Below are 25,715 nucleotides of genomic sequence, written 5' to 3' on the forward strand. Positions count from 1 at the left end.
AAAAAAAAAAAAAAAAAAAAAAAAAAAAAAAAAAAAAAAAAAAAAAAAAAAAAAAGAAAAGCTCAAAATGAAACTATTGACCTTTAAAAGAGTAATAAATATACTCCAAGATTATGGAGATACAAATTCCTTTTTCTTATCATATGGTTGTGAAAAAAGAATAGGAAAGCTTCATATCTGGAAGAAAATCATTGGGGGATGGGGCATAGCTCATGGTTACAGTAAAAGAAAACCCACAAGCTTTTACTTACCTTGTAACTGAGGGGGGTGGGAAATGCCTACTACTCCTAAACCTTCTTTCTTACTGCAGACTACAGAAGTGCCAACCCACATCCAGTAATATCCAGTTTCCTAACTCATAAACATCGAGGATGGAATCGACTGGAGTGAACGGGGAAACCGACTGCAACTTGGCATGGAGACGGACAGGTTCTGTGGTAGGGAAATAACTCCTCTCTACTCGTCTACCTAACAATCATACAACTTACTCGGACCAAAACTTCACGAATGCACCGATGAATGCTTTGAAGATTTCCAAAAGCGGGTTGTTTTCGGGTTTGGAAGAATTTTTGGACATCCCTTCCCATGATTCACTGAAAAAAAAAAAGTGGAAGATGAATATGTGGTTGAACTATTCGATAACCATGTAAAATGTTTTGACTAATTTGGATTGTAAAGAAAACTAGGGGGTACTGGATATGCTTACAGATTGATTCTATTTAATGTTGAGCCACCATTCTGTTCAGCCTCTACTTCATTTTCCATCTCTGTCTCCTCTTTGATTTTTGAGGTCTTGTCAAAGCTATTGCTGAATGCCTTATTGAGATTCTTGGTAACACTTGGAGAAGCATTAGGAGCCTGCAAAAGGTTCAGATTCAAATTTGGCTTTCAAAAACATGGAAACAAGCAAATGAACATCCAAACGTCATCCATGAAGTTTTAGATAAAGGAATTCTCTTTTCTTTTTCCTCAATCAAAAGTTTCAACTGGCCTCGAACGACTCGAGTAAAATTGCTTTTGTCTCCACAATCAGTCACAATCTGAAAGTCAACTCTGAGAAGTTATACCAATGCCCCAGAAATTTAAAAAATGTAGAACACTCACCTTGGTTTCACTAGATTTCTGGCCTTGTTCAGAGATCACAGGTATTGGAGTATCAGGACCCTCAACTTCATATATGCTACCTTCTTTCCTAGTTGATCCATTAGAGGTTTCAACAATTTGTGCTACCTCCACCAAATCAGACTTTGTTTCTGATAATGGAGCAGCACAATTTTCATCTGCTTTCTTGACTACATAACCAGAAGCCGTGGAATTATTACCTTTAATGTTAACCAAGCCAACATCTGATCCTAACTCCATGGTTTGACTCGGTTGCTTTTCTGAGGCGCTGGTTGAAATCAATGTCTCAGATCTTACATCTGAACTATTGACAGCCCAAGAAATCGAATCCAATGGGAATGTCTCTACCACGACATCTTTTGTAAAAGGAGTTACATGATTAAATGGCATTCCTGATTCCTCTCTCACCACTTCCTCTACTTTCTTGAGTTCATCAGAATCCTTGTCACTCATATCTGCCGGGCTGCCATTAATTAATGTCACATTCTGTGATCCCTGAATATTTGTTGAAGTGCATTGCTCATCTGACACGAAGATTGGTTCTTCATTTATGTATTGGTTGTAGTTGACAGGAGAATCAACTTCCTTTGATGATATCGTTAAAGGAGATTGAGGTTCAATAGCAATTGAGTGGAGTGGATTCTCTTCAAGTGAATGATCAGTGCTGTGCTCTTCTAATAACCACTTTCCTGGACCAAGGACTCTATTTTCTTGGATTATATCACGTACAATCTCTCGCACTGTATAGAAAGATCCACCAACTTCCTTGTGAGTAATGTTGAGCGAGGGGAAACTCCCATTATTTGATTCCTGATACCTGCAAAGCAACATGTTATGATCCTATTTCATATCTTTACTAATTAAATAAATTACACTATCTAGATTTAGTCATTAGCAAAAATAAGTTACTATCCGAAAGCTCAACTAGAAAACAGTGTCATAAGCAAACCCAAGAACGAGTGCCAAACATCAATGATCCAAGTTTAAACACGAACAGCCCAAATAAACCATGGAGTGAGAACATCGTCTAGCAGAACAAGGTTTTCTCGAGAAAGATATCATGCACATGGGAACTCTCTATAATTGTAGGTGAAATATCATCATGCAGGGACAATTAATAATTTGATGAACTAAACGATCCATGCGTTCTATAGAAGATCAGTAGAAGCAAAAATATGACTCAAAATTTAAACCATTGTATGGTTACTTTTTTATGAAGACTTCAACCATTGCCTTCCTTTCCTCCTTTGAACGCCGAATTCTAGTCTTCCTCCCTTCGGACTCATTGCTTTCGGCTAGGGCAAGAGGACGCCCTATCCACCCACCCTTTATAGCATGCATGAAATCCAAAAAATTCAACACTTCCTATAGCACAAACCTACAAGATAACAGAGCAGTAATCAGATGACCCTGTTCATATGAAGTTTGTTACAGAATGAATTGGATGTGATAAGAGCCACTGGAATTTCACAAATGGAATAACAAGATCAGTTAACAGATAATACAGAAACAGGCTGGCTTCCCTTTTAGAAATTATTATGAACAACCTGCATCATGTGGAGTGATTGCTTTATGTCTCTCAACTCTGAATTTTAACAAGATTGATATCACATATGTATACGAGAAGCCAACTTTAGTCCTGATCACAAATTCTGATATAGCACGTTCGATTATCCACTTTTTGAGCTACCAATTATTTGAAGTCAAAGATCATAAATGAAAATGAATAAACTGCTGCTTGCAGCAAGTTATCGTAACCAATTATTTGAAGTCAAAGATCATAAATGAAAATGAATAAACTGCTGCTTGCAGCAAGTTATCGTAACCAATTATTTGAAGTCGAAGATCATAAATGAAAATGAATAAACTGCTGCTTGCAGCAAGTTATCGTAACCAATTATTTGAGTCGAAGATCATAAATGAAAATGAATAAACTGCTGCTTGCAGCAAAAAATCTCACGATAACTGCCTAACTCTCTATATTTGGTAGTCAAGAAAACTTGTGGGTCTAGGTAGCTGATCAATTAATCCCCTTTACTTCTTCAGCCATTCGAATATGACCCCGCCAACCCCGAGTGGTTAACACCACTACCGTTGAATGAAAAGCTTAAACAATACAACTGGAGACAGGAAAGACTAACAATGATAAATTAACAGAACTCTAACGAATGACTTTAAGTTGAAAACTAAGTACAACGCGTCTGCATATATGCGCAGGGAAACAAACAAACCTAACCAAGATAACGATCCTGGACTCAAGAAGAGTTCAAGAACCAAATGTTCCATTGGTCAAAACACTGTTGTACCATATCTACAAATACACATTGTCCGTTCAGCCAAAATCACTCGCAATTGCAATATTATCGAGACGAACAGTTCAAAAATTAAAATCTCGGACAAAAACTAAAATTAGGATCAAAGCCAGGGAACAATCAAAACACCACATCCTTAACCACGACGAGCAAACCCAAATACACGTCAACGGCACATGAACCCAACAATTCTCCAAGAACCAGAGGCTATAGCAGAACTGGAGAAAGATGCCGATAAGAGCAATCCAGATAACAAACCCAAAGGACAAAATCTAACACTGCATGAAACTATGGCACTCATGAGAGCAAATGATACACTTATACAAGAGAAATGATCGCCATGGAAGGGGGCGGAGCCAACAGTGATAGAATCGCAGTGTAAAAGCAAGTCAATGATGCAAAAACTGAGAGAACTTTACCTGCAATCCGAGAGAGAGCGCGAAAATGAAAACGATAGAAGGAGAAAGAGAAATGAAGAGCTCTAAAACCCTACGGACGAGTTATGGTGAGCCACTGCGACGTTCACAAACATCCAACGCGAATGGGCAGGGGGCGGGAATGGCAGGTTTAAGAGATGAATGTAATTACGTTGAAATATATGTCCCATTGTTGTTGCTCTTGGATGGATTGGGCCGTCCAACCTTAATGGGCCTCTTGTATGGCCCAATACATACCTCTCTCTCTCTCTATATTTTTTTAAAGATTTTTATTATTCAACGTTTATTTGGTACTTATCGTCATCGGCCTCTTACGGTTCCACCTTTCTTACAAAGGTGTGGAAACCTCTACCTAATAGATGTGCTTTAAAACGGTGAAATTGACAACTATATGTAATGAGTGAATACAGGAAAAATATAAGCTTTGACTATTGCAAATGGTACAAAACTGTTATGGAAAAGTTCAAATAAGACAGTATGGTGCATAATTTCGAGATACGCTTTTAAAACTGTGAGGCTGACGACCATATATAACAAGCTAAAATAGACAGTATCTACTAACAGTGGACTTTGACTATTACATAATAATTTAAAAATAAAATATTTTAATTTTAAAGAAAGTCATTTATTTTTTATTATTATTTTGTGGAAAATTAGCCGACTTGGAATATTTTCTTTCGTGTGATTTCTTCTTGGAAATGAAGCCATGAAATGGCCGTGAGAGCAATTCACATCTGAGTTTCACAAAATCTCATCTGCCATTCTTCATTTCTTCTCGTCAATCCTTGCTAAACCGTTTTCCATTACGTTCTGCGAGGTAAATCAGAGCATAGAATCATCTGAATGAAACGAAGTTCATCTTCAGAGATAGATGATAATGGGAATGGAAATGCCGTTCCCGTTACTCACTCGATTCGTGATCGTTTTCCTATCAAGCGGAATTCCGGTCACTTCCGTTTGCGAGCCAAGGACTCAATGGATCATGCAGCCTGTCGTTCTCGATCTCATCAGTGTCGGATCAATCGCAAGGGATTGCTCTGGTGGCTTCCGGCTAGAGGTCAAACGCTTTTCTACTCTGTTGTCGTTTTCGCGGTATTCGGATTTGTTACCGGGACTATGTTGTTGCAAAACTCGATTAGCTTGACGTCTCGCTCTGGAAGTGAAAAGGAGCGGTGGCTTATGGAGCGTATTAAGTTTGGGAGCTCGCTGAAGTTTGTGCCAGGGAGGATTTCCAGGAGGCTGGTGGAAGGTGATGGGCTCGACGAGGTGCGGAAGGAGGATCGCCGTGGCGTTCGTGCACCGAGACTTGCTCTAGTGAGTTCTTCCAGAGTTCTTGTTTTGTTTTTTCATTTATTTATAATGGAAACTACTTGCGTTCAGATTGTCAGTACTTAGCTTATGCCACTTATTTGATTGCGTTTCTTATTGACAATGTGCATAAACACTCAAGTCCCCCATGAATGGAAGATTTATTAAAGCCAGTTTGGGAGTTAGTGCTGTAGATTCCGATCAGCTGGAACCTTCCATCCCCGCCTCCCTTCCCTATCCCGAAACGATAAGCGAACTCCGATGTCATGTTTATTTATATGAATCCACAGCAATTATGTGAAGTAGATTAGCTAAGGACCGTTTATTTGGATTCTGCATCACCACCCAATGGTACTGATATAGTTACCCTTCTTTAACTTAGGTTCATAATTACTATCCACTTGGAGGATATCCTCAAGTTCTACAGATCTTTGTAATTTGTGACGAACAAATTTTATGAAAACATTGAAAGGATAAATCTAATTTTTCATGGAGGCCAGTTACAGTTCAGGAATGCCTATAGTTGTAATAACACTACAGTTTTCACAGTGCTTTGGATTATCAAATGATGTTTGTATCCAAAAGCTTCGAGTTATTTTCAAAAAATAAGAAATGAGGTTTGCCAGACAGTTTAAATGGACGGAGGCCAACGTTTGGACCTAGAGTTTAAAAAAGAAAAAGGATCCCAAATTTTAGTAAGCATAAGAAGGTTTAAGAAGACAAGCCGAGGAGGAGACAAAGCTTTGAGCAACATTTCGCCTTACAATATCACTATTGCCCAATACTTTTTTTATTATTTATTAAAAAAAAAAGATCACAGATTGGTACTGATTCTTCAATGAAATTTAATCTTGAATTATATACTCGTTCATGTTTAACTCTATCAACATGATCATTTCTATCAATCTGTGATGTATTTAGAATTTTAGTCCTTGTGGTAGAGACTAGCACATGGTCTCTTTCTTGTGCTCTTTCTGTTCAATAATTGGGTTTCTATGACTTATGATTAATTATCAACTTGCCTGTCACCAAGTTCAGATTGAAAAGTATATCCATGTAATGGTGATAACCAAGTGATGAGCTCAGATAAGATAACATAAAAAGTCGGTTTATATACATGGCTTCCCATTTTACTCTGGACTGCATAAGAACAGTAGCTGGATCTGAATTCATAGAGGGATTAAGTCAAATACCAATTTTATTTTTCCTAATATTTTCACCTATACCAGATCTTAGGAAGCATGGAGAACGATCCACAATCATTAATGTTGATTACTGTGATGAAGAACGTACAAAAACTTGGGTATGTACTTGAGGTGAGTCATTGAATTTTTTTCTTTGGTGATTTATATTTAAAAAAGATATTTCGTTGGGATTTTTTTTCCACATGTACGATAGTAGTAGATGTAGAGTTGCCTTCTTTTGTCCATTGTAGTGGTACTATGTTTCCATTTCCAGTTCATGGGGCATATGAATTTTCTTGTAGATTTATGTACTTGTTTATGATTGGGTTCTCTTACAAATTTAAAGATGTTTTAACTTCTAGTTACAATTATTTCTTTTGGATCCTCACGAAGGTGTATCTGACAGATTTTTTCCGTAGAGAGTGGAAGTAAACATTCAATTTGGAGACAGATAGGTGTCCAGCTTTCAATTTTAAGTCCAGAGCATTATGGTCATGTTGACTGGTCAATGTACATGCTTCCTTTTTGTTCGTTAAACAGTTCTGTCACCATTTTATTTTTTGTTATTTGATTATTTTTTTCCTCTGTTTTTAATTCTCTGGGACTACTTTCGAATGATTCTGTTTTCATTTTTCTTTCCAGATATGATGGTATTATTGCTGACTCCTTGGAATCAGAGAGAGCAATTGCAAGGTTTTTTTTTCTTTTCTTTTTCTTCATGGCATAAAGTACCTTGTGGAGTCGTACTTGTGATGTGCTTCATGAACTTAGTTGCAATAGGCATGACTACAGAATATGGGCACACAACTAGTGCAACTTTTATTTTTTTATTTTTTTTATTATGAACTATTATAGTTGGAATTGTGTCCATCTCTTCCTTTTTAGATTTTGTGTTAGTTTTTAGATAATAGATATTACGAACACGTCCTAATTTCTTTTGATCAACCGGAAATTGGTTGATGTTTAAGCATGGGATTCTGTTAGTCTCATGTTCATTGGTACATAGCTTATTGGAGATTTAACATGCTAAATGTGAATTGAGAGGGTTTTATAATACATTGTTTCATTTTAAAGTGTAACCTTTAAGCTCCAAGAGCTGGGCTATTGGTCTAGATATCAAGGCAACATATTTCATTTTAAAAGTGAAATTTTTTAGCTTCAGGGGTTGGGCAATTGATATATATTAAGTGGAGCCATATAGATTGTTGTAGAGGCACGTTTATAGAAATGCGAAATAGGTGGCAAACGTGTGCATGACTCAACTAGTTAAAATATTATTTTTCTCATAGAGGTTAGATTGTTTAATCCACTCCAACATTGTTGGACTCAAAAAAAAAAAAAAAAAAAAAATTAAATAAGTGAAATCGGTGGCTTATAAAGATTGAGTGTACTATAAGTAAATTAGTTTTTCACAAGTGAAATAACAATTAAAGATGTTGTAAACCACAAGTTGCTCTAAGAGGGAAATTCAACTTTCAAAATGTATTTCAAATATGTTTTCGTTGGGATATTGTTATGAAAACAAAAGGCAACTTATAAACTTAACTACCGAGTACTGTGAGTTGGTTTGATTGGAAGAGCTATCTTATAGAGAAGTTATCAAAGCTGACCTGCAAAAAAAAAAAAAAAAAAAGGTTAACTTACTGTCTGTCAATATATTTCTACATTTAAGAAATGATAAAAAATAAACTAACAAAATTGTTAAAAAATAAATTAGCCATGATCAGTGTTCATGATTCTAATAAGAACCCAACCCACAATAAACAGGCATGAACATTATGTATGGAGATTCCAATGGTTCTGATTTTAGTGGGAGGAATTGGTAATAGTTTCAAAGAAACAAGACGTTTAGCTTACATGTGAGCTTGAAACTTGTAAAAGAAACTGCGATTAAAAGGTAAGTTCATGGGTTTGCTTGTGCAGATAACAATATCTCGGGTCTATTGTTTCTCGTGGTTAAAAGCATATGATAATCATGTAACATATCGTTTTAGTTTGAGAATTGAGATACTATGATTAGTGAGGTTTACATTTCTGCAGCCTTATGCAGGAACCTTTTTGTTCATTACCACTCATATGGATTGTTCGAGAAGATACCCTAGCCAACCGCTTGCCAATGTATGAAGAAAGGGGCTGGAAAGGTCTTATTTCACATTGGAATAGTTCTTTCAGAAGGGCTAATGTTGTCGTGTTCCTTGACTTTGCCCTCCCAGTAATTCTTGTCTTCATATTTATTTTTTATTGGATGCTGTGGTTATTTATAGTAAGTCTTGCGTTTCACATTCAACACTCTTATGCCTTTGCCACTTTCTTACCATATCAGATGTTGTATAGCATTTTGGACAATGGAAACTTCCATGTGATTCCTGGATCCCCAGCAGATGTTTATGCTGCAGAAAACTACAAAAATGCTCACTCCAAAAGTCAGTTAAGAGAGAAAAATGGATTTGATGAAAATGATATACTGGTTCTCGTCGTTGGAAGTTTGTTCTTCCCAAATGAGCTGTCGTGGGACTATGCTGTGGCTATGCATAGCATTGGACCTCTACTCAAAATATATGCAAAGAGGAAGGAAGTAGGAGGATCATTTAAATTTGTTTTCCTATGTTGTAATTCAACCGATGGGTCCCATGATGCTTTACAGGTATTTAATCTCTTTTGCACTTTGAACTTACAATTTTATTTATTTATTTGGCATCACTTGGGGGCTTGAAACACTTTTACTTAGTTCATGTATCATATGGGCGCATTGTGCCTTTGCTTCATCGACACTTACATCCTATACTGAAAGCACATGCAGATTGTTTATAAAGGTTATGCTTGTGGTTTGTTTCTTCATTTCCCTTTTATGGTCTTTAACATCTTGTGGTGGGGAGAAAAGGAACAAAGTAGAGGCATGTAAAATTATGAAGAAAAAAAGGGAGTAGACATGGTTATTATAACCAACCAAGCCCACCGCTAGCAAATACTGTCCTCTTTGGGCTTTCCCTTAAGGTTTTTAAAATGCGTATGCTAGGGAGAGGTTTCCACACCCTTGTAAAGGGTGTTTCGTTCTCTTCTCTAACCGATGTGGGATCTCACAATTATATTCTAAAGTTGACAATCGATAGATTTTCCCATTTTTGTTATTGTTCTGGATCCTGGTTGAACAGAATTTGGGTGAATACTGACTTGATGAAGTGTGTAATGGATTTACATATTATTCCGAAGTCTAGCTTTTGGTTTCCTTCAAAATGGTCATGCACCAACTAAACCATGTGAAGCAAGCTTATATTCTAAAGTTTTCATATTATCCTCTTTCTTGTTGTCTAATAATTTTCCAATGATATGTTACCAGTTATTCCTGCATGAAGTTCAATTTGGCCACGTAGATGATCTTCCTTTGCTTCTTTAGGAAGTTAGTCATTTGCTTTCTTTCTTTTTAAACGCTTCACACACTGACCTGGTTTCTCTTATTTTCTTGGGTGTAAAATTATATTGAATTTGCAGGGATTGTTTATTGTTTGATGTAGGATTCTTTTTCTTCTTCATCTTACACTGGTATGCCAATGCTTGTTATTAGCCTCATTATTCCTGATCTCCATATACTCCTTTTTGGTAACTTTCCTCATTATCATGTTCGCTGTTGTTTTACACCTGATTTTTCTCAAAATAATAATAGTAATAATAATAATAATACTACTAATAAATAAGTAAACAAATAAATAAAAGAAGAAGAAGAAAATAAATTATCCTTCCTAATTTCCTTTTACTTCCCTCTTGGGATCTGTCTACGACAAGAGAAAAATGCGGTGTCTGACAAGGGATCTGTCTTTAAACCTACCTGCAGGAAATTGCTTCACGTCTGGGACTTCCTGATGGATCTATAACACATTATGGCTTAAATGGAGATGTCAACAATGTACTGATGATGGCTGACATTGTGCTTTATGGATCTTCACAAGAAATTCAGAGTTTTCCTCCTCTACTTATCCGAGCCATGTCCTTTGAAATCCCAATCATGGTGCCTGATTTACCTGCCTTGAGAAATTATGTAAGCTTGTTTGAGATATGCTGCCATGATGTAACTGCACAACTCCTGACATCCCCCCTCCCCCCCCTCCCCACCCCATCTTTCTCCTTGTGCTGTTTCTTATTTCATGCATTTTCTCTGGTTCTGGTTCTCAGATCGTTGGTGGTGTCCATGGGGTTATCTTCCCAAAACATAATCCGGATGCCTTACTGAGCTCTTTCTCACGAATGATATCAGATGGGAAGCTCTCCAGATTTGCACGTGCAATAGCTTCTGCTGGAAAATTGCTTGCTAAGAATATACTTGCATCAGAATGTGTTACTGGTTATGCACGGCTCCTGGAGAATGTTCTGAATTTCCCATCAGATGTTAAGCTTCCAGGTGCTGTTTCCCAGCTTCAACTAGGGTCATGGGAATGGAATTTGTTCAGGAAGGAAATGGTGCAGATAATTGACAAAAATGCAGATAATGAAGGGAGGATTGCAGCATTAAGTGAATCCAGTGTTATTTTTTCTCTTGAAGCACAATTTACCAGTTTTTCTGAGACTGAAAATGGGACTATGGAGCAAGATGTTCCAACTTCGCAAGACTGGGGTATTTTGGAGGAAATAGAAAATGCTGCTGAGTATGGAACTGTTGAAATGGAAGAGGTATACTGTGGTACCCTTCTTGAAATTGGATTACACTCTCTAACCATTTCCTTATCCTGTTTCTGAACTTCCTTTCTCACCTATCCTTCTTGAATAGACAGCTAAATGTAGAATCGTCTTCCCTTTCTGTAGTTTCAAGAAAGAATGGAGCGAGATCTTGGTACATGGAATCAAATATATCGAAATACCCGGAAATCAGAAAAACTCAATTTTGAAGCGAATGAATGGGATGAAGGCAAGCTTGAAAGGATAGGACAGACTGTAACCATTTATGAGATCTACAGTGGTCCTGGAGCTTGGCCATTCATGCACCATGGTTCTTTGTACCGTGGACTAAGTCTTGTGCGCTCCATTTATCCTTTGTTTTATCAAGTGACACTTTCCATTTACTTCTACTTGTTTCTGTTTTCTTAGTCAATTGCATAAGAATCGGTTTCACTCACCTATTTTTTTAGAACTGCTCCTAACTGTTTTATTTCTAAGCCCGAATTCTGTTGGAAATTCATGCTGGAAGCTATTTCATTTAGTTTGAAGTTTTACCAATTTGATGCTTAGCTCTTGAAATTTTCCTTAAAAGTTTTTGAAACTGTGTGGAATGAGTTCCTTCTTTTCCCTTTCTCTTGGATCTTCATTTTAACTGTTCAATTCCAATAATTGAGTTTCGTTCACTTCTTAAGGGCACCTAAGCAAGTTTTGATCTGGTTGTGTTTGAGTTTGTAAAGAATTTATCTTAAACTTTATGCAGTCCACAAGAGCACTGAGGTTAAGATCTGATGATGTCAATGCAGTTGGACGGCTTCCTCTCCTGAATGACTCTTACTATCTGGACATACTCTGCGAGATTGGAGGAATGTTTGCCATTGCAGATAAGATCGATAACATTCATAAGAGACCTTGGATTGGGTTTCAATCGTGGCGGGCTTCTGGAAGAAAGGTATTGATATACTGGTTGACTATTACAAAGTATAAAGTTTGCTGAAGTCCCTTCCCGTTCCTTGGGTGGATAGGGTGTCATACTGAAGTACAATTATCAGTCAAGCTTTTATCTTTAAACAGGTTTCCTTACGCACACGAGCTGAAAATGTTTTGGAAGGCACTATAAGGGACAATCCTAAAGGTGATGTTATATACTTCTGGGCACATTTGCAAGTGAATCGTGGAAGCACTGCTCCTACTTTCTGGTCACTGTGCGATATCTTGAACGGTGGTCTCTGCAGGTAATTTACATATCTCATAGGAAAAACATGTAATCTAAAGCACGTTTGGATGAATGCTCTATGCTGGGATGACATCATTTGTTTGTATTTTACTTGTACATATTTACTTCTCTAGTGCATTTGATTTTTTTGAGCCAGGAAACTGCAAACAATGATTCATAATCCCTTGTTCCTACACATATGAGACATTTTGAGTTTCTGGATGTCATTTGGAAAAGATGTTAAAATCGTATATGAAGAACTGATGCCTATGTCAATGCCCGTTGTGGATGTGCATACCTTCATAAATGGCCTGAAATTACATAGTAAATGTATATAAAATATGCTGAGAATTCACTAATGTTCGGTTTTATTTGTTTATTTATATTTTATGAACATTTGATTGAGTGGGCTTGACCCTTGTTATAGTTGAGAAATAGCTATAGCTCAGTCTACTCCAAATGATTGCAGAGCCACCTTCGAGAACACCTTTCGCAAGATGTTCGGGTTGTCATCAAATGTGGGAGCTCTTCCCCCTATGCCAGAAGATGGTGGTCGCTGGTCTTCCCTCCATAGTTGGGTGATGCCAACCCCTTCCTTCCTGGAGTTCATCATGTTTTCCAGGTGATTAGTAGCAAGTTTCCTGGAGTTCATAACCCACCCATATACAGTTATTTTCCTTCATTATTTGGTCGTTGTTTTAATGTAAAGGAGGCAATCTACAGGATGTTCGCCCATTACCTTGATGCTCTGAATAGAAACCAGAGTCAGCCAAATGGATGTTTGTTGGGTTCGTCATATCTTGAGGTAAGGATTTGAATCCAATCCATTTCCTTCCATACAATTCTCTCTCTCTCTCTCTCTCAACTCCTGTTAGTTTATATGATGAACAGAGGAAACACTGTTACTGTCGGATATTGGAAATCCTAGTCAATGTCTGGGGTTACCACAGTGGGCGGAGAATGGTTTACATCAACCCTCAATCTGGTTTCCACGAAGAACAGCATCCAGTTGAACAACGCATGAGATTTATGTGGGCAAGATACTTCAACTTCACGTTGTTGAAGAGCATGGATGAAGATCTAGCAGAAGCTACTGACGACGAAGGCAGCAAAGACAAAATGGGGTTATGGCCATTAACAGGAGAAGTCCATTGGAAAGGGATTTACGAAAGAGAGAGAGAAGAAAAGTATAGACTGAAGATGGAGAAGAAGAGAACCACAAAAGTAAAACTAATTGAGCGGATAAAATTTGGATACAAGCAAAAATCACTTGGAGGATGAGATTTAGAATTCTGAGCCATTCAGAAAGTGGTAGAACAGAAGAGATGAAAAGAAAGACTCTCCTCCTCCTCCTCCTCCTCCTCCTATGACAACATTTGGTACGTAGTAAAAGGAATTTGAGTTCTTTCTGAATTATAATACTCACACTCTACAGAGCAATATGTTTGTTCCAGGCAACAGAATTGAGGGAAGGCACAAAAAGGTGAAATTGCAGCTCGGTTCTTGGAGAGGCGCATATTAGCAGAGAAGAATATCAGGTTTTTTATTTTTTCTTTTGGTTTTGAGAGAGGTGCTTCAATATTCTTTATGATTCTTTCTTTTATATTCAACATTCCTCGTATAGCAACAAGGATATAGGGAAATTCTTTTTGGTACTGTACAACTGAAATATAGCAATTATTAAGGCAATTTTGGTCCCATATGATAATAGTAGATGGTTTCATTGTGATGTTTTTGGTTCTTTTTCTGTCGGTCTGCAAATTTTGTTAGGAATCACGACTCTCTACAATGGTATGATATTGTTTACTGTCGTCATTCCTAACAATTTTTGTACATAGTATCAATAAATTTGCCCATATCTCCTCTTATTGTAGCTTTGGAGGTCTCGTCTTGTAAGTTGTAGCCTAGACTCTGTTTTTTTTTGCTAAGATTAAAATATTGGCAATAGGTTTTGAATCGAGTTGTTTTATAATTTGAATGTTAAACCACAATTACAAAGGTAAGATTTGAATCTATAAATTTTTTGTTTGCTTTTAGTTTGGTTTTCTCCGACCCTTTTTTGTTAGTTTATTGTAGATTTTTGTTGATTCCGTGACATTCTTTAGTATATGAAATTTGTTATTATTGTTTAATGGAACTTAGTTTTCACGGGACTAAATTTAAGATCTATTAAAAGTGCCTATTCATGAAAAGAGATTTTTTTTTGTTTGTAATATATTTATTATTATTTTAATTTTAAAAATTGATGTGAATTATTTTTAATTGACTAATGCATTCAGTTAATTAGAGATTAAAAATCAAACATTTTAATTGTCGAATTGTGAAATTTAATATCTTAAATGTTCAAAAATATAATTGAACTTTTTTTTCGATAGGAAATAATTTATAATTCCTAAATTTGAAAAAAAAATGGAAATAATACCAAAAAAAAAGAAAAAAGAAAAAAGTTATTATTTGCGTATTTTGAATAAATGATATGAAAACAACTAAACCATTGTTTTCTTTTAAATTATATATAAATTAAAAGTCAACATTTTTCTTTAGAAAAACAAAATAATAATAACTAACCAACCAGTAACAAAAACTATATGATTTATTTATTTTGTTTTAAAAGGTGAAGTAAGATTACATCTTTAGCCTCACCTTCTTTAATATATATATTTTTATTATATGTTATGTTATAAAAACGAAAAGAAAAAGAAATAAACCTAATCGAACCAGTGCAGACTCCGTCTTCTTTTCCCTCGCTTTTGCATTCTTCTTACCCTTCCACCGCTCCAGCAGCCGCACTGCGGATTCCCGCCGGCACGCTCCACCGTCGCTTCTCTTTCTCCTCTTATTATATCACTTCTGCTGTAACCTCACGCCGCCACGACAACCTCGTCTTCTTCTGCATCCCGCATTCTACCCGAAACATACTCTATTCGTTACTTCAAGCGCGCAGGATCGAGAACGGCGCAATCGATTTAGTACTTTTAAACTCCACCTTGGTGCTCAAACTAGGTATTGACGCTTTCTGATAATCATGGAAGTTTATAGTTTGTTGTTTCTTTCCCGCTCGCATGGAGAATGACAGTTCGTGGAGTCGTGGCATATCAGTTGTTTTACTTGATTTTTCTTGTTTATTGCGTCCTCTGTTATTTTCCTTGGTAAAAGTAACGACGTGGGGAAAGCTTCGTACATAATCCATGGTTTTTCTCATATTGTTCATTTATCTGAATACGTGCAGTTTTCGAAGACGTTGTTAACTAGCTAAATGGAGGAAGAACTAGGAAATCCGGTTGCTGAAAGGATCCTTCCTCCGGCCGAACAGGTGCTATATATATACTCTGTGTATACACGGCCTTCCCATAGGTCGTATTTATTTAGTAATGCGCTTCTTATGGAACCTAATACATAGAGAACTTTATGAGCTGACCGACAAAATTTTTGTTTGATAAATGATTACAGTTAAGTCGTGATTTTCTTGATTTGTTCGCATCTATTTTTACTTTATCGTTTGTATGTAGGCTGCCTCGGGCCTTACTAATTTCCTTGGACAATTATACAACTCCACAGCATTTGACATTTAGAAACTTGTAGAATATTTAATTTCTTAGCTGGGGGGGACACCATTTGAACTTATGATTTTCTTCCATAAAATTAACAGTTTTTCTTAGAATGAAATTGAAGAGACATCAATAGGAATCAAACTTATGATCTTGAAGGCATGTAGTATACAAATTGGCTTTTGGTCATTGGGCCACCCTAGAGTGTTTAACTTTATATCATCTAGTATACAATTTCCATTTTTAATGATTGAATTCCAAATGTGTGGTGAAAATCCGTTCTGTGAGTTTTCCAAGGTCCTTTCAAAAAGTATGGCGACACATAATTTTGTCCATGAATGGATTACTATGATTCGGAATGTGATTGATGTGAAGTACTACTAGCTTGTGTGTGTTTAAACTTATATCATCCTTGTATCTCAGTTGTCAACGCATTTCAAATGATTTTTTTTTTTATTTTTATATCCCACTTTCTTGTTATTTTCTCCATCTCAACTTTGAACTTCTAGGTGATATTTGCTCATGTCATTCACATACTTCTATGCAGGAGGTATCAAATGAGGAAGATGCGAAGATTAAAAAGTATCTACGAGGAGAAGGTGCTAATCTAGAGGTATGGCTATGGGCTTTATGCACTACATTTTTCTATTTGTATTTTCTTTTCCCCCTTTTAAATCTTCGTTATAATGTTTGATGCTGAATGTCTCTTTCTAGGTTCTGAAAGATAAAAAGTTGAAGGGTCAACTTTCTGTCATAGAAGATTTATATGGGAAATCTGCTAAAGCTGCTGCCAAGGTCGAGAAGGTAAATTCTCACTCTTTAAATCTCTTAAATTACGTGTCTCCAATCAGCATAAATACAAGAGGTATACCATGAAGAGGTGACCCTTAAAGCTAATTGACCACATCTGTTCCCGCCCTTGTCAAAGCACAAGCTCTTCAGGATGCACTTGATAGCATTAGACAAGAGAATTTGTTTCTATGAAATGAGCTCAAAGATTTTATTTAATGATCTAAGTTCAACTAGACTTCACATTTCCCTCCTTTTATTTGAATTTTTTCCATTACACTTGCACTTTTTTCCTTTGATTTGTTAATTTTTTCTTTTATTTTTAGTGGCTTTTGCCAAGTGAAGGAGGCTATTTGGAGGCTGAAGGATTGGAGAAGACATGGAGAATCAGACAGGAAACAATTTCTCACGAAGTAGATATCTTAAGTAGAAGAAATCAACATGATATTATTTTACCAGGTTGCTCTTATAGCTATTGTGCATTCTTTTTCATACCTGATACCATTTTCCTTGAAACCATTATTATAAAATTTGTTCCCTTTTATTTGCTTGTGTTTCGTCTTCTCATTGTTTCCCTTGACTTCTATTGCCTAGCCAACATGTTTGTACTCTGTGACGTTGTAAGATTCGGCTTAGGTTCTGTTGCAAGCAATTTGGTTTTCATGATATGTAGAAATTCTTTCACTTTTTTGGTTGCAAGATTTTTAACTACATTGAGATGTACTCTTCTTTGAGATTTATGTAATGGAGACTTCTATTTGCCGTCAGGTCTTATTTTTTGTTATTTTTTATCGAGTGTTCTCTAGAAGACAGGCTGATCTTTCTTGTTGTAACATAACTTCAATATTTCCTTTCGCACTTTGTCATCTTATGTGATGGAAATGGCCCCAAAATGCACATCTTGTCATTTTTGTACCCCTTAAGTTTGTGCTTGGCTTTCCTCTCTCTCTTCTATGCAATTAGTTTCTTCGATATATATATATAATTCTCATCCTAGGGAAGTTCCATTCATAATTTGCCTTAAATTTCAGCATTAATTTTTATTATTCAATTCATACGTGCAGCTCTTGGACCATATTCTCTTGACTATACTTTAAACGGTAGATACATGGCCATTGCCGGACGTAAGGGTCACCTGGCCCTTGTAGATATGAAGGACCTCAATTTAATTAAAGAGTTTCAGGTATATGGTGGTCACCCTTATTAGATTAAGTTGATTTGGTATGAATTTATATAAAAAAGAGATATTCTTCAATGCTAGAATAAGAAGTGAAGGGACAAATTTTACCATTATAGTTGGATGAAAAATTGTTCTGGATTAAATAATATTATCATTCATGGTTGACACTCATATTTACCAGGTGCTAATGTAGACAACTTTTTAATTTTGACTTACAATTATTAATTGAATTGATTGTTCTGCATGCTTCTGTTGGCATTTGTAACGTAAATGTTTGTCAACTTGATGTTGGGGTACATGGAAGTCTTAATGCAGGAAGTGACGTAAAGAATGATTGCATGATTTGTGATTATTTGAACTGAACTTCATTCTATGCCTTACATTTCTTTTGCAATATAATTGTGCTGCATCTGTTGCTCCAATTATAGTTCTTGAGAAGTGGGGTACAAATATTGAATACGGTAGATGACAAGACTACTTAATGCAATGATAAAGAACCATGTATAATGAGCATGAAGATTTGATGTATGATGAACACTAAACTAAAATTTTATAGTCATTTCATGTTATTACTAATTAGAGTTATTCTAGAACATGAGTTTATAGTTGTTGCTCACAGTCAACTGTTTTCAGGTTAAGGAAACCGTTCGTGATGTAGTCTTCTTGCACAATGAGCTGTTCTTTGCTGCTGCGCAAAAAAAGTACACGTTCTTTTTTCTCTTTCTTGATTGTTGATTTTTGGTTCATACATGTCTATTTATTAGATGCTTTCTATATTTTTTTTAAGACAATAATTAGCTCCTTATTTTTGCACAATTGGATGCTTAAATGGAGGCATTTCATTTATTACAAGAAATTTACGATTCTGGATTTATTGTAGAATCTATCTGATGATTACCCCCTCCTCCTACCCCCTAACTCTCCCAAAGGAAAAGGAAAACTCTTCCTGATATTAGGGCTTTGAATCAAATCTTCATGCTTATATCCAGATATTAGACCTTTAAGTCAATTTATCATACTTATATCCATGTTATGCAATTTCACGCTATACACCATTGTAATGTTTTGTTTCAAAAAAAATATTGATAATAAAATTGAGTATTTTGAAATTTAACAGGTATCCGTACATTTATAATCGGGATGGCACAGAGCTTCATTGCCTTAAGGTTAGTGTATACTACTATTTGATTGATCTTCTTTATGTCTATATTTCTCATTCTGGCATTTAGTTTGAATACATGGAATACTTTTCGCAGTTTTCCCTTGAAGTGTAGTTTATATGTTTGATGCTGTTTGAACTTCAATACATTGACGGAGAACTCTTAAATTGCAAATGAGTCTGATTCATGTCTTCATTTAGTTATCATAGCATGCTCTATGTTGTAGACCAATATGTATAGGAACCATTATGCCTAACCTTCGATAATTAGTTGAATCTTCTTTTAATTTGTTTAGTGTATTATGTTGATATTAAAAGTGTTTCAATTCTACAACCGTAAATACCCCGTAGAGGAGAGGTGTCTTTAGATGTACATACAGTTACCGTTTGTATTTTGTTCGTTCTCTGAAGCACGTATTCTCATGTATAAATTGAACTGACCACGAATTCTAAAAAAATGTTTTAGGAGCATGGATCAGTCTTGAGGCTTCAATTTCTGAAAAATCACTTCCTTTTGGCATCCATAAACAAGTTTGGACAGCTTCACTATCAAGATGTAACAACAGGTAGCATGGCCGGTGTCTTCCGTACCGGGTTAGGCCGTACCGATGTGATGCAGGTAAACCCATTCAATGGGGTTATAGCAACTGGACATTCAGGTGGTTCAGTTGTGATGTGGAAGCCTACAAGCTCTTCTCCTCTTGTAAAGATGCTTTGTCATCAAGGCCCTGTGTCAGCACTCGCGTTCCACCCGAATGGCCATCTCATGGCTACATCTGGTTGCGAGCGGAAAATTAAGCTCTGGGACTTGAGGAAGTTTGAGGTGCTTCAGACCCTGCCTGGGCATGCTAAGACATTAGACTTCAGCCAGAAAGGGCTACTTGCTTGTGGCACAGGGTCGTATGTACAGATTCTGGGTGATTTAGCTGGATCTCAGAATTACACAAGGTATATGTCCCACTCAATCGTGAAAGGCTACCAAATAGGAAAGATACTGTTTAGACCTTATGAAGATGTTTTAGGCATAGGTCACTCAATGGGTTGGTCTAGCATCCTCATTCCAGGATCTGGTGAACCCAACTTCGATACTTGGGTAGCAAACCCCTTCGAGACATCGAAACAGCGGAGAGAAAAGGAGGTTCGATCTCTTCTCGATAAGCTTCCTCCCGAGACAATTGCTCTCAACCCCTCGAAAATTGGTACGGTTATGGCCGTAAAGAAGAAAGAAAAGAAGACAAAGAAGGAAAGAGAAGCTGAAGAGGAGTCTGCAATTGATGCTGCAAAGAGCATCACCATGAAGAAGAAAACAAAGGGAAGGAATAAGCCAACCAAGAGAGAAAAGAAGAAACGCGAAATTTTCGACAAGTCCAAAAAGCCTTTCCTTCAAGAACAGATAAAGGAAGAAGAAGAGTTGTCTCGAAAGAGACCGAGGTTGGGCGAGGAGGTCGAACTTCCCAAGTCCTTACAGAGATTCGCTCGTAAGAAAACTGCAACTTGATCATAACTTTTACATTCATCATAGTTTTTTTGTAGTCTATCTAATCTATAGTTATTATTATTGAGCATTGTTGTTCATAAATTTTGTTTGTTTCATCAAGGAAGAAAAGAAAAAATGTGGGCAAGAAGGATTTGATTTCCTTTGCAGTGTTTGCTTGCTTCAATTACGCACAAGCATACACTTTAATTTAGTGTTGCTGGATATCTTTATTTCCAATTTGGATCCGAATCAGATAATATTTGCCTTCTATAATTGATATATATATATATATATATATATATTTTTTTTTTTTTTTTTAACTTTTTACTAATATATATTTTTTTTTTCAGAAGATTAATATTAAATAGCTGAAGTAAAAAGCTTTATATAGGTTCAGGTCTTCAATAGGTTAATTTCCTGCTTTATTGCCCTTTTATTAAGTTAATACAAAAAATTTAGGTGAAAATTTCAATTTTTGCTTTTAAATTTATCATAATGTATTTATTTTTACACTAAATTTTAATCGTAATTTCTTCAAACAAAATATAAATTTAGAACAATTTTTCTAAGATACTGATTTTAAAAATAAAAAATACGACCAAGATTTTTAATGGCCTCAAATGTTTGGGGATAAGATTGTATAGAAAAAATAAACGAAATTATATTAGATTATATGATATATAAGTTAAAATACAAGTCTTTTTTTTTTTTTTTTCTCCTCTTATTTACCGATATCTCCTCCTATTCGAATTAAAAAAAAAAAAAAAAGTTAAATCAAAACATGAGAAATGTAAAAATTGGACCCAAAAAAGATTTAAATGTAATTTAATTGTCAATTAAGTTTGAAAATATAAGCAAAGGAATTTGAAAAAGAATAGTTAAAGAAATAAAATAAGTCAATTTTTTTTTTTAATTCTCTCTCATTATATAGAATATTGTGAACCGTATATTTCTTTCTTAAACCGGTCTCCTTTGGTCCGGCGTGTAGCCATTGCTTTCATTTGATTATATAATTTATATATAATTTATAATAGAATAAATTTTCATTTGCCGTTCCATTTCAGTGGCTGCCTTGCTGTTTGGCCGTGGAATTGCCACCATGGCTCTCTTGGCTCTTAGCCGCTCTGATTGTCTACTCCGCCGCTGCCGCCATGACCGGATTACGACCACCACCGTCGTTTCTTCGTCCGGTGTACCGAGGCAACCTCGGATTCTAATTCTACCTTTCCGAACTCTCCACCGTACATTGCCATCATTTCGGATTCCATCTTTCTCCTCTAGCCGCGTTTTGCCTCCACGCGCTCTTTCCGGTGATATTCTGCATGATGCCGGAGCTACGGCGGCTGTCCTCGCCGGCGCCTACTCGCTTGTTCTCGGATTCGATCAGCTCTCCCAGCGGAATCTGATTCAACAGGTTCGTCGGATTCATTTCCTTCCTTGATCGCACTTGTAACTCATTTTTGTGATAGTACCGAGTTAGTTATATGTGCGCGAGTGGTGATCTGGATACTACGTTCGTATATGATTAATTAGGGAAAACGATATGTACATTTTAGTTTGTGCCTTAGAAAGGTTTGTTCGATTTCCACAAATGGAAGAGCGATGGATTGTAATGAAAAAATGCTTTTCCAGATTTCCTTTCTCGAAATGAAAGTGGAACCAAATTTTCTTGGGAGCTGTTTACTAAATCCGGAAATTTCTAGATGCAGATTTTAAATTGTAAATTCTGGCAAGATTTTCTACATTGCAAGCTAATCGAAAACCTTGCGCTTCTCGCTTGCTTAGATGAATTAGAGTAGATACAGAAACTTCATATAAGTAGCAAGTAATTTATTGCATTTAGCTAGTAGGAACTATGTACAGAACCTGAATCAGGTAATTTTACAAACATAGTATCAGGATTCCCCAATGCCTTTTTGAAATGTTTTGGAAGCATTACTGCCAAGGTAACTGATCTCTTTTACGTATCTTCCTCTTGGTTTAGGTTTTCTAGGCTTACACTTCGACGTTCTTGGATCTGTCCTGGTCTGTTTAGTTTCCATTTGCCCTGCATTTAGCGTCCTGTTTCCACATCGGTTAATTTAGGAAATTATCATGGGTTTATAATCAAGGAATACTCTCTCCATTGGTGTGAGACCTTTTGGGGAAGCCCAAAGCAAAGCCATGAGAGTTTATGCTCAAAGTGGACAATATTATACCACTGTGGAGGGTCGTGTTTATCTAACACTGTTTATTGGGGTAGCTGTGCTCTAGTACTTGTCGACAGAGAAGTCGATTAGAACAGTGTAGTGTTCGAATAGAAATTTACCACTCTCTCTGCACAGCTAACTTTCTTTTGTTTAAACTTCTTGAACAAGATATCAATTCTTTTATCATACAAATTAGCCGCTCATTAGTTTTGTGGCAGTGGGGGAATATTAGTTTACATGACAGAGGAGGGAAATCTCATAGAAATTATTGTATTCCTTGTTCCTTCTGATGAATAACATCAATGAAACAGAAATTGAGCAGAAAACTTGTCCACATATTGTCCGGATTGCTTTTCATGATGTCCTGGCCTATGTTCAGGTAATCCTAAGCCTGAGATGTTACTCAGCCTCATTGATTTTGCATACCAATTATTTAAATCTGGGTGTTTCTCAACCACTTTTGTATATTGTTTTGATTCTAGAATAGCACGTCAATGGAAGCTCGATACTTCGCTTCAATAGTTCCGACTGTGAATTGCTTGAGGCTTGTTATCAATGGCCTCTCATTAGCCAAAGATGAAGGACTTTTAAAATCGCTTACTCGGGAAGGAAAACCGGCGTAAAGTTCTATCTCCCACCCTTTCAGAATTCATGAATTCCTTAAATTATATACCTCAACTATAACCCCTTTAATCAGTTTGGACATATGATCTCAAATCTACAGGGAATTGCTGAGAGGCCCTCTATATTATGTTCTTATACTGATTTTTTCAGCTGTTGTCTTCTGGCGTGAATCTCCAGCTGGTATTATCTCATTGGGAATGATGTGTGGAGGAGATGGTAATTTTCATCACCTTTAGATACCTTCCCAGTTCTAGTACTGTTATAACTGCTAACTCTTGTCGACTTAACTGCAGGTATTGCTGATATAATGGGAAGAAGGTTTGGATCCAAAAGGCTTCCTTATAATGAGAAGAAGAGTTGGGTTGGTAGCATATCAATGTTCATCTTTGGATTTGGTGTCTCCATTGGGTGAGTTCTTTTGCTTTTCTATATCCACCCAAACTAAAATCCTATTTGGGGTTCTTTCAAAATAAATTAGATTTGTTTAGACATTCCGAACTGATTTTAACTATTTTGAAATCACTCTCGAGAACTGTTGTATGTAGTATAACTATTTCAAATCCACTCTCTCGAACACGTATCTAGTTGAACTATTTCCAATCCACTCTATGTAGCTTAACTATTTCAAATCCACTCTCGGGAAACATGTTCGTAGTATAACTATTGCAAATCCACTCTCGAAACAACGTAACTCAGAAGAAAAATGGTTGGTTGCTATGTGTGTAGAATGCTGTACTATTTCTCAGCTCTTGGATATTTGGAGTTGGATTGGGGAAAAACCGTGCAAAAAGTTGGTTTAGTTTCTCTGGTGGCAACAGTGGTGGAGTCTCTGCCAATTGCAAATGTAGTAGACGATAACATATCAGTACCACTGGTCAGCATGGTAGTAGCCTTTCTCACTTTCAATACTTAAATCTTGTTATGAATTCTAATTATTCCAATGATTATCATATTTTCATAGCATTTTTTATTAAAATATATTATGCCTTGAACTTTTACGAAATTAATATTGGGATTTTGACATTTAATTATTTAAAAGGATTCTGAGTTGAGTTCAGGTACAGCAGCTGCCACTCCTCCAGGAGATATGTGACTGACTTGTTTTAATCCTAGGGAATATGAGGTATCGTATTGTCAGGTGCCTCCATTGTCCTTTCTACTTTAATTAAAATCACTGTCACCTTTTACGTCAGTAAATGTTTTTTTTTTTTTTTTTTTAACTTAAAAATTGAAATAAAAAAAATTAAAATGTAATTATCACATTTTTTTGTAAATTAATAAAAATATCCCTACATTTTTAAGGTTCACTCCAAAAATTCTTTTTCAAAAGATTTATAATATTCTGTTTAAAAAACTCTTAAAACTTTTATTGAAGAGTTTCAAAAATCTCACTTATAACTTTAATTTTTTTTTTTAAAATGTTAAAAAATAATTTAAATTTTTTAAAGTTTGGTTAAAAAGTTTAGAGATAATTTATGAAAAATTAATAAAAAGTGAGAAGTATTTTGAATTTTTTTTATAGAGTTATAGGTATTTTTTTAATATAAAATTAATGTTAAAAGAGTATTTTTGAACTTTTTAAAAATATTTGAAAACTCTTTAAATTTTAAAGATATTTTTGAACCATTTTTCTCTAACCTATGGCCATTCAATTTTTTAAATATATATTTTTACATTAATGATGATACAAAAAAAATTAAGTTAGTTATATTTAGGCTAAATTAATTTGAGGTGAATTTAGGTGAATTTAGGTGAATTTGTATACCAATGTAATTTAAAAATTTTCATTTATGATGAGTTAGTGCGGTTGTATCAGTTTTTTTGAATGTCTACAAAAAAGAAAAATTAATATAATCTGACTAAGATAGTGTGACATATTTTCATTAGTATCGTTAATTAAATGACTTTATAAGCTATTTATAATATTTTCCACTCTTGAACTAAAAGTGTTACTTTTAGTTTGTTCTAACTCTTCCCTTCATAATTAACATGAACTCATCGCTATCTCTCATGAGATCGAAAAAAATAAAAAATAACTCTGTTATTGTATTACCACCGGATGAAACCAATCCCAAAAACTATATATAAAAGTTCGGGATCATCCATCTCATAATATTGCAGCAAAAATAACACTTAGATCATCGTTTGTTTTGTTTTTGTCCGTGCTTTCGAAAAATATATTGACATTTTTTATATATCAAAATTATTATTAATGGACCCATTTAGATCCAAATTAAATTTGAAGTTTTAAATTTAAGATTTTATTGAAGGATTGTTCTTGAATTTTAACAATATTTAATTAATGGTAAAATTTTAAATTTTGTAGTTTGTCGCTGGGGAGGTGAATTTGTCCACTTTGAGCATAAGCTCTCATGGCTTTGCTTTGGGCTTCCCCAAAAGGCCTCATACCAATGAAGTTAATATTCCTCACTTATAAACCCATGATCATTCCCTAAATTAGCCGATGTGGGACTTTCATCATCCAACACTAAGAATTGCAAAAAAAAAAAAAAAAAAAAAAAAAAA

The 25,715-nt window shown here is 35.6% G+C and overlaps 5 protein-coding genes and 1 long non-coding RNA gene across 10 annotated transcripts in view; 4 read left to right on the forward strand and 2 right to left on the reverse strand.

Annotated features, from left to right (window-relative positions):
* The window catches only part of LOC111489142 (uncharacterized protein SYNPCC7002_A1590), a 4,046-nt gene extending 3,487 nt beyond the window's left edge, over window positions 1–559 (forward strand). Inside the window, exon 7 of the mRNA XM_023137209.1 lies at window positions 311–559. Within this exon, the coding sequence (XP_022992977.1) occupies window positions 311–390 (80 nt within the window). The 3' untranslated portion in view covers window positions 391–559. The remainder of the gene's footprint in view (window positions 1–310) is intronic.
* On the reverse strand, window positions 118–3,992 carry LOC111489141. Of its 2 annotated transcripts, none has more exons than XM_023137207.1 (5): window positions 3,854–3,992; window positions 2,330–2,500; window positions 1,105–1,939; window positions 707–858; window positions 118–593 (listed from the first exon to the last, which is right to left on the reverse strand). In XM_023137207.1, the coding sequence occupies exons 2-5, from the start codon at window positions 2,461–2,463 to the stop codon at window positions 485–487; spliced, it is 1,230 nt and encodes a 409-aa protein (XP_022992975.1). In that variant the 5' UTR covers window positions 2,464–2,500; window positions 3,854–3,992; the 3' UTR covers window positions 118–484. The 2 variants fall into 2 exon arrangements, with proteins under 2 accessions (XP_022992975.1, XP_022992976.1); XM_023137208.1 differs by lacking the exon at window positions 3,854–3,992 and adding an exon at window positions 3,757–3,845.
* Window positions 3,993–4,528: 536 nt separating this feature from the next.
* LOC111489227 lies at window positions 4,529–14,048 on the forward strand. 4 transcript variants are annotated; one of them, XR_002719343.1, is made up of 15 exons: window positions 4,529–5,185; window positions 6,409–6,495; window positions 6,770–6,873; window positions 7,006–7,056; window positions 8,404–8,575; window positions 8,687–9,007; window positions 10,193–10,396; window positions 10,531–11,025; window positions 11,158–11,367; window positions 11,771–11,959; window positions 12,082–12,242; window positions 12,693–12,845; window positions 12,947–13,028; window positions 13,115–13,602; window positions 13,678–14,048. XR_002719343.1 is itself a non-coding variant. In XM_023137341.1 (15 exons), the coding sequence occupies exons 3-15, from the start codon at window positions 6,421–6,423 to the stop codon at window positions 13,502–13,504; spliced, it is 2,607 nt and encodes an 868-aa protein (XP_022993109.1). In that variant the 5' UTR covers window positions 5,098–5,185; window positions 6,218–6,282; window positions 6,409–6,420; the 3' UTR covers window positions 13,505–14,048. The 4 variants fall into 4 exon arrangements, 3 of the variants coding, with proteins under 3 accessions (XP_022993107.1, XP_022993108.1, XP_022993109.1); XM_023137341.1 differs by adding an exon at window positions 6,218–6,282 and having other exon boundaries at window positions 5,098–5,185; window positions 13,115–14,048; XM_023137339.1 differs by having other exon boundaries at window positions 13,115–14,048.
* An 874-nt stretch (window positions 14,049–14,922) lies between these two features.
* LOC111489219 (probable U3 small nucleolar RNA-associated protein 7) lies at window positions 14,923–20,645 on the forward strand. The gene is made up of 9 exons (XM_023137333.1): window positions 14,923–15,226; window positions 15,453–15,536; window positions 16,319–16,384; window positions 16,486–16,575; window positions 16,887–17,019; window positions 17,625–17,743; window positions 18,374–18,441; window positions 18,858–18,906; window positions 19,366–20,645. Exons 2-9 carry the CDS (start codon window positions 15,480–15,482, stop codon window positions 20,395–20,397), a joined length of 1,614 nt encoding a protein of 537 aa, XP_022993101.1. The 5' UTR covers window positions 14,923–15,226; window positions 15,453–15,479; the 3' UTR covers window positions 20,398–20,645.
* A 740-nt stretch (window positions 20,646–21,385) lies between these two features.
* LOC111489221 (probable phytol kinase 1, chloroplastic) lies at window positions 21,386–24,404 on the forward strand. The gene is made up of 6 exons (XM_023137334.1): window positions 21,386–21,790; window positions 22,877–22,944; window positions 23,053–23,184; window positions 23,290–23,405; window positions 23,483–23,597; window positions 23,916–24,404. The coding sequence occupies exons 1-6, from the start codon at window positions 21,476–21,478 to the stop codon at window positions 24,100–24,102; spliced, it is 933 nt and encodes a 310-aa protein (XP_022993102.1). The 5' UTR covers window positions 21,386–21,475; the 3' UTR covers window positions 24,103–24,404.
* Window positions 23,691–25,153, reverse strand: LOC111489222. Its single transcript, XR_002719338.1, has 3 exons — window positions 25,143–25,153; window positions 23,795–23,880; window positions 23,691–23,721 (listed from the first exon to the last, which is right to left on the reverse strand). It is a non-coding gene; the product is annotated as an uncharacterized LOC111489222 (long non-coding RNA).
* Between the last annotated feature and the right edge of the window lie 562 nt (window positions 25,154–25,715).

This window comes from Cucurbita maxima, unplaced genomic scaffold (genome assembly GCF_002738345.1).
Source record: "Cucurbita maxima cultivar Rimu unplaced genomic scaffold, Cmax_1.0 Cma_Scf00014, whole genome shotgun sequence".
Lineage (NCBI taxonomy): Eukaryota > Viridiplantae > Streptophyta > Magnoliopsida > Cucurbitales > Cucurbitaceae > Cucurbita > Cucurbita maxima.

Coding starts and splice junctions, on each gene's coding strand:
- LOC111489141 (XM_023137207.1), bottom strand. CDS start 2,463: ATGCATGCTATAAAGGGTGGGTGGATAGGGCGTCCTCTTGCCCTAGCC. Junction 1,940..2,329: donor GTTGAAGTCTTCATAAAAAA/GTAACCATACAA, acceptor GTTGCTTTGCAG/GTATCAGGAATCAAATAATG. Junction 594..706: donor ACATTAAATAGAATCAATCT/GTAAGCATATCC, acceptor TTTTTTTTTCAG/TGAATCATGGGAAGGGATGT.
- LOC111489227 (XM_023137339.1), top strand. CDS start 4,715: ATGAAACGAAGTTCATCTTCAGAGATAGATGATAATGGGAATGGAAAT. Junction 6,496..6,769: donor AACTTGGGTATGTACTTGAG/GTGAGTCATTGA, acceptor TGTATCTGACAG/ATTTTTTCCGTAGAGAGTGG. Junction 6,874..7,005: donor GGTCATGTTGACTGGTCAAT/GTACATGCTTCC, acceptor TTTTCTTTCCAG/ATATGATGGTATTATTGCTG.
- LOC111489219 (XM_023137333.1), top strand. CDS start 15,480: ATGGAGGAAGAACTAGGAAATCCGGTTGCTGAAAGGATCCTTCCTCCG. Junction 15,537..16,318: donor TCCTTCCTCCGGCCGAACAG/GTGCTATATATA, acceptor ACTTCTATGCAG/GAGGTATCAAATGAGGAAGA. Junction 16,576..16,886: donor CTGCTGCCAAGGTCGAGAAG/GTAAATTCTCAC, acceptor TTTTATTTTTAG/TGGCTTTTGCCAAGTGAAGG.
- LOC111489221 (XM_023137334.1), top strand. CDS start 21,476: ATGGCTCTCTTGGCTCTTAGCCGCTCTGATTGTCTACTCCGCCGCTGC. Junction 23,406..23,482: donor AATGATGTGTGGAGGAGATG/GTAATTTTCATC, acceptor ACTTAACTGCAG/GTATTGCTGATATAATGGGA. Junction 23,598..23,915: donor GGATTTGGTGTCTCCATTGG/GTGAGTTCTTTT, acceptor CTATGTGTGTAG/AATGCTGTACTATTTCTCAG.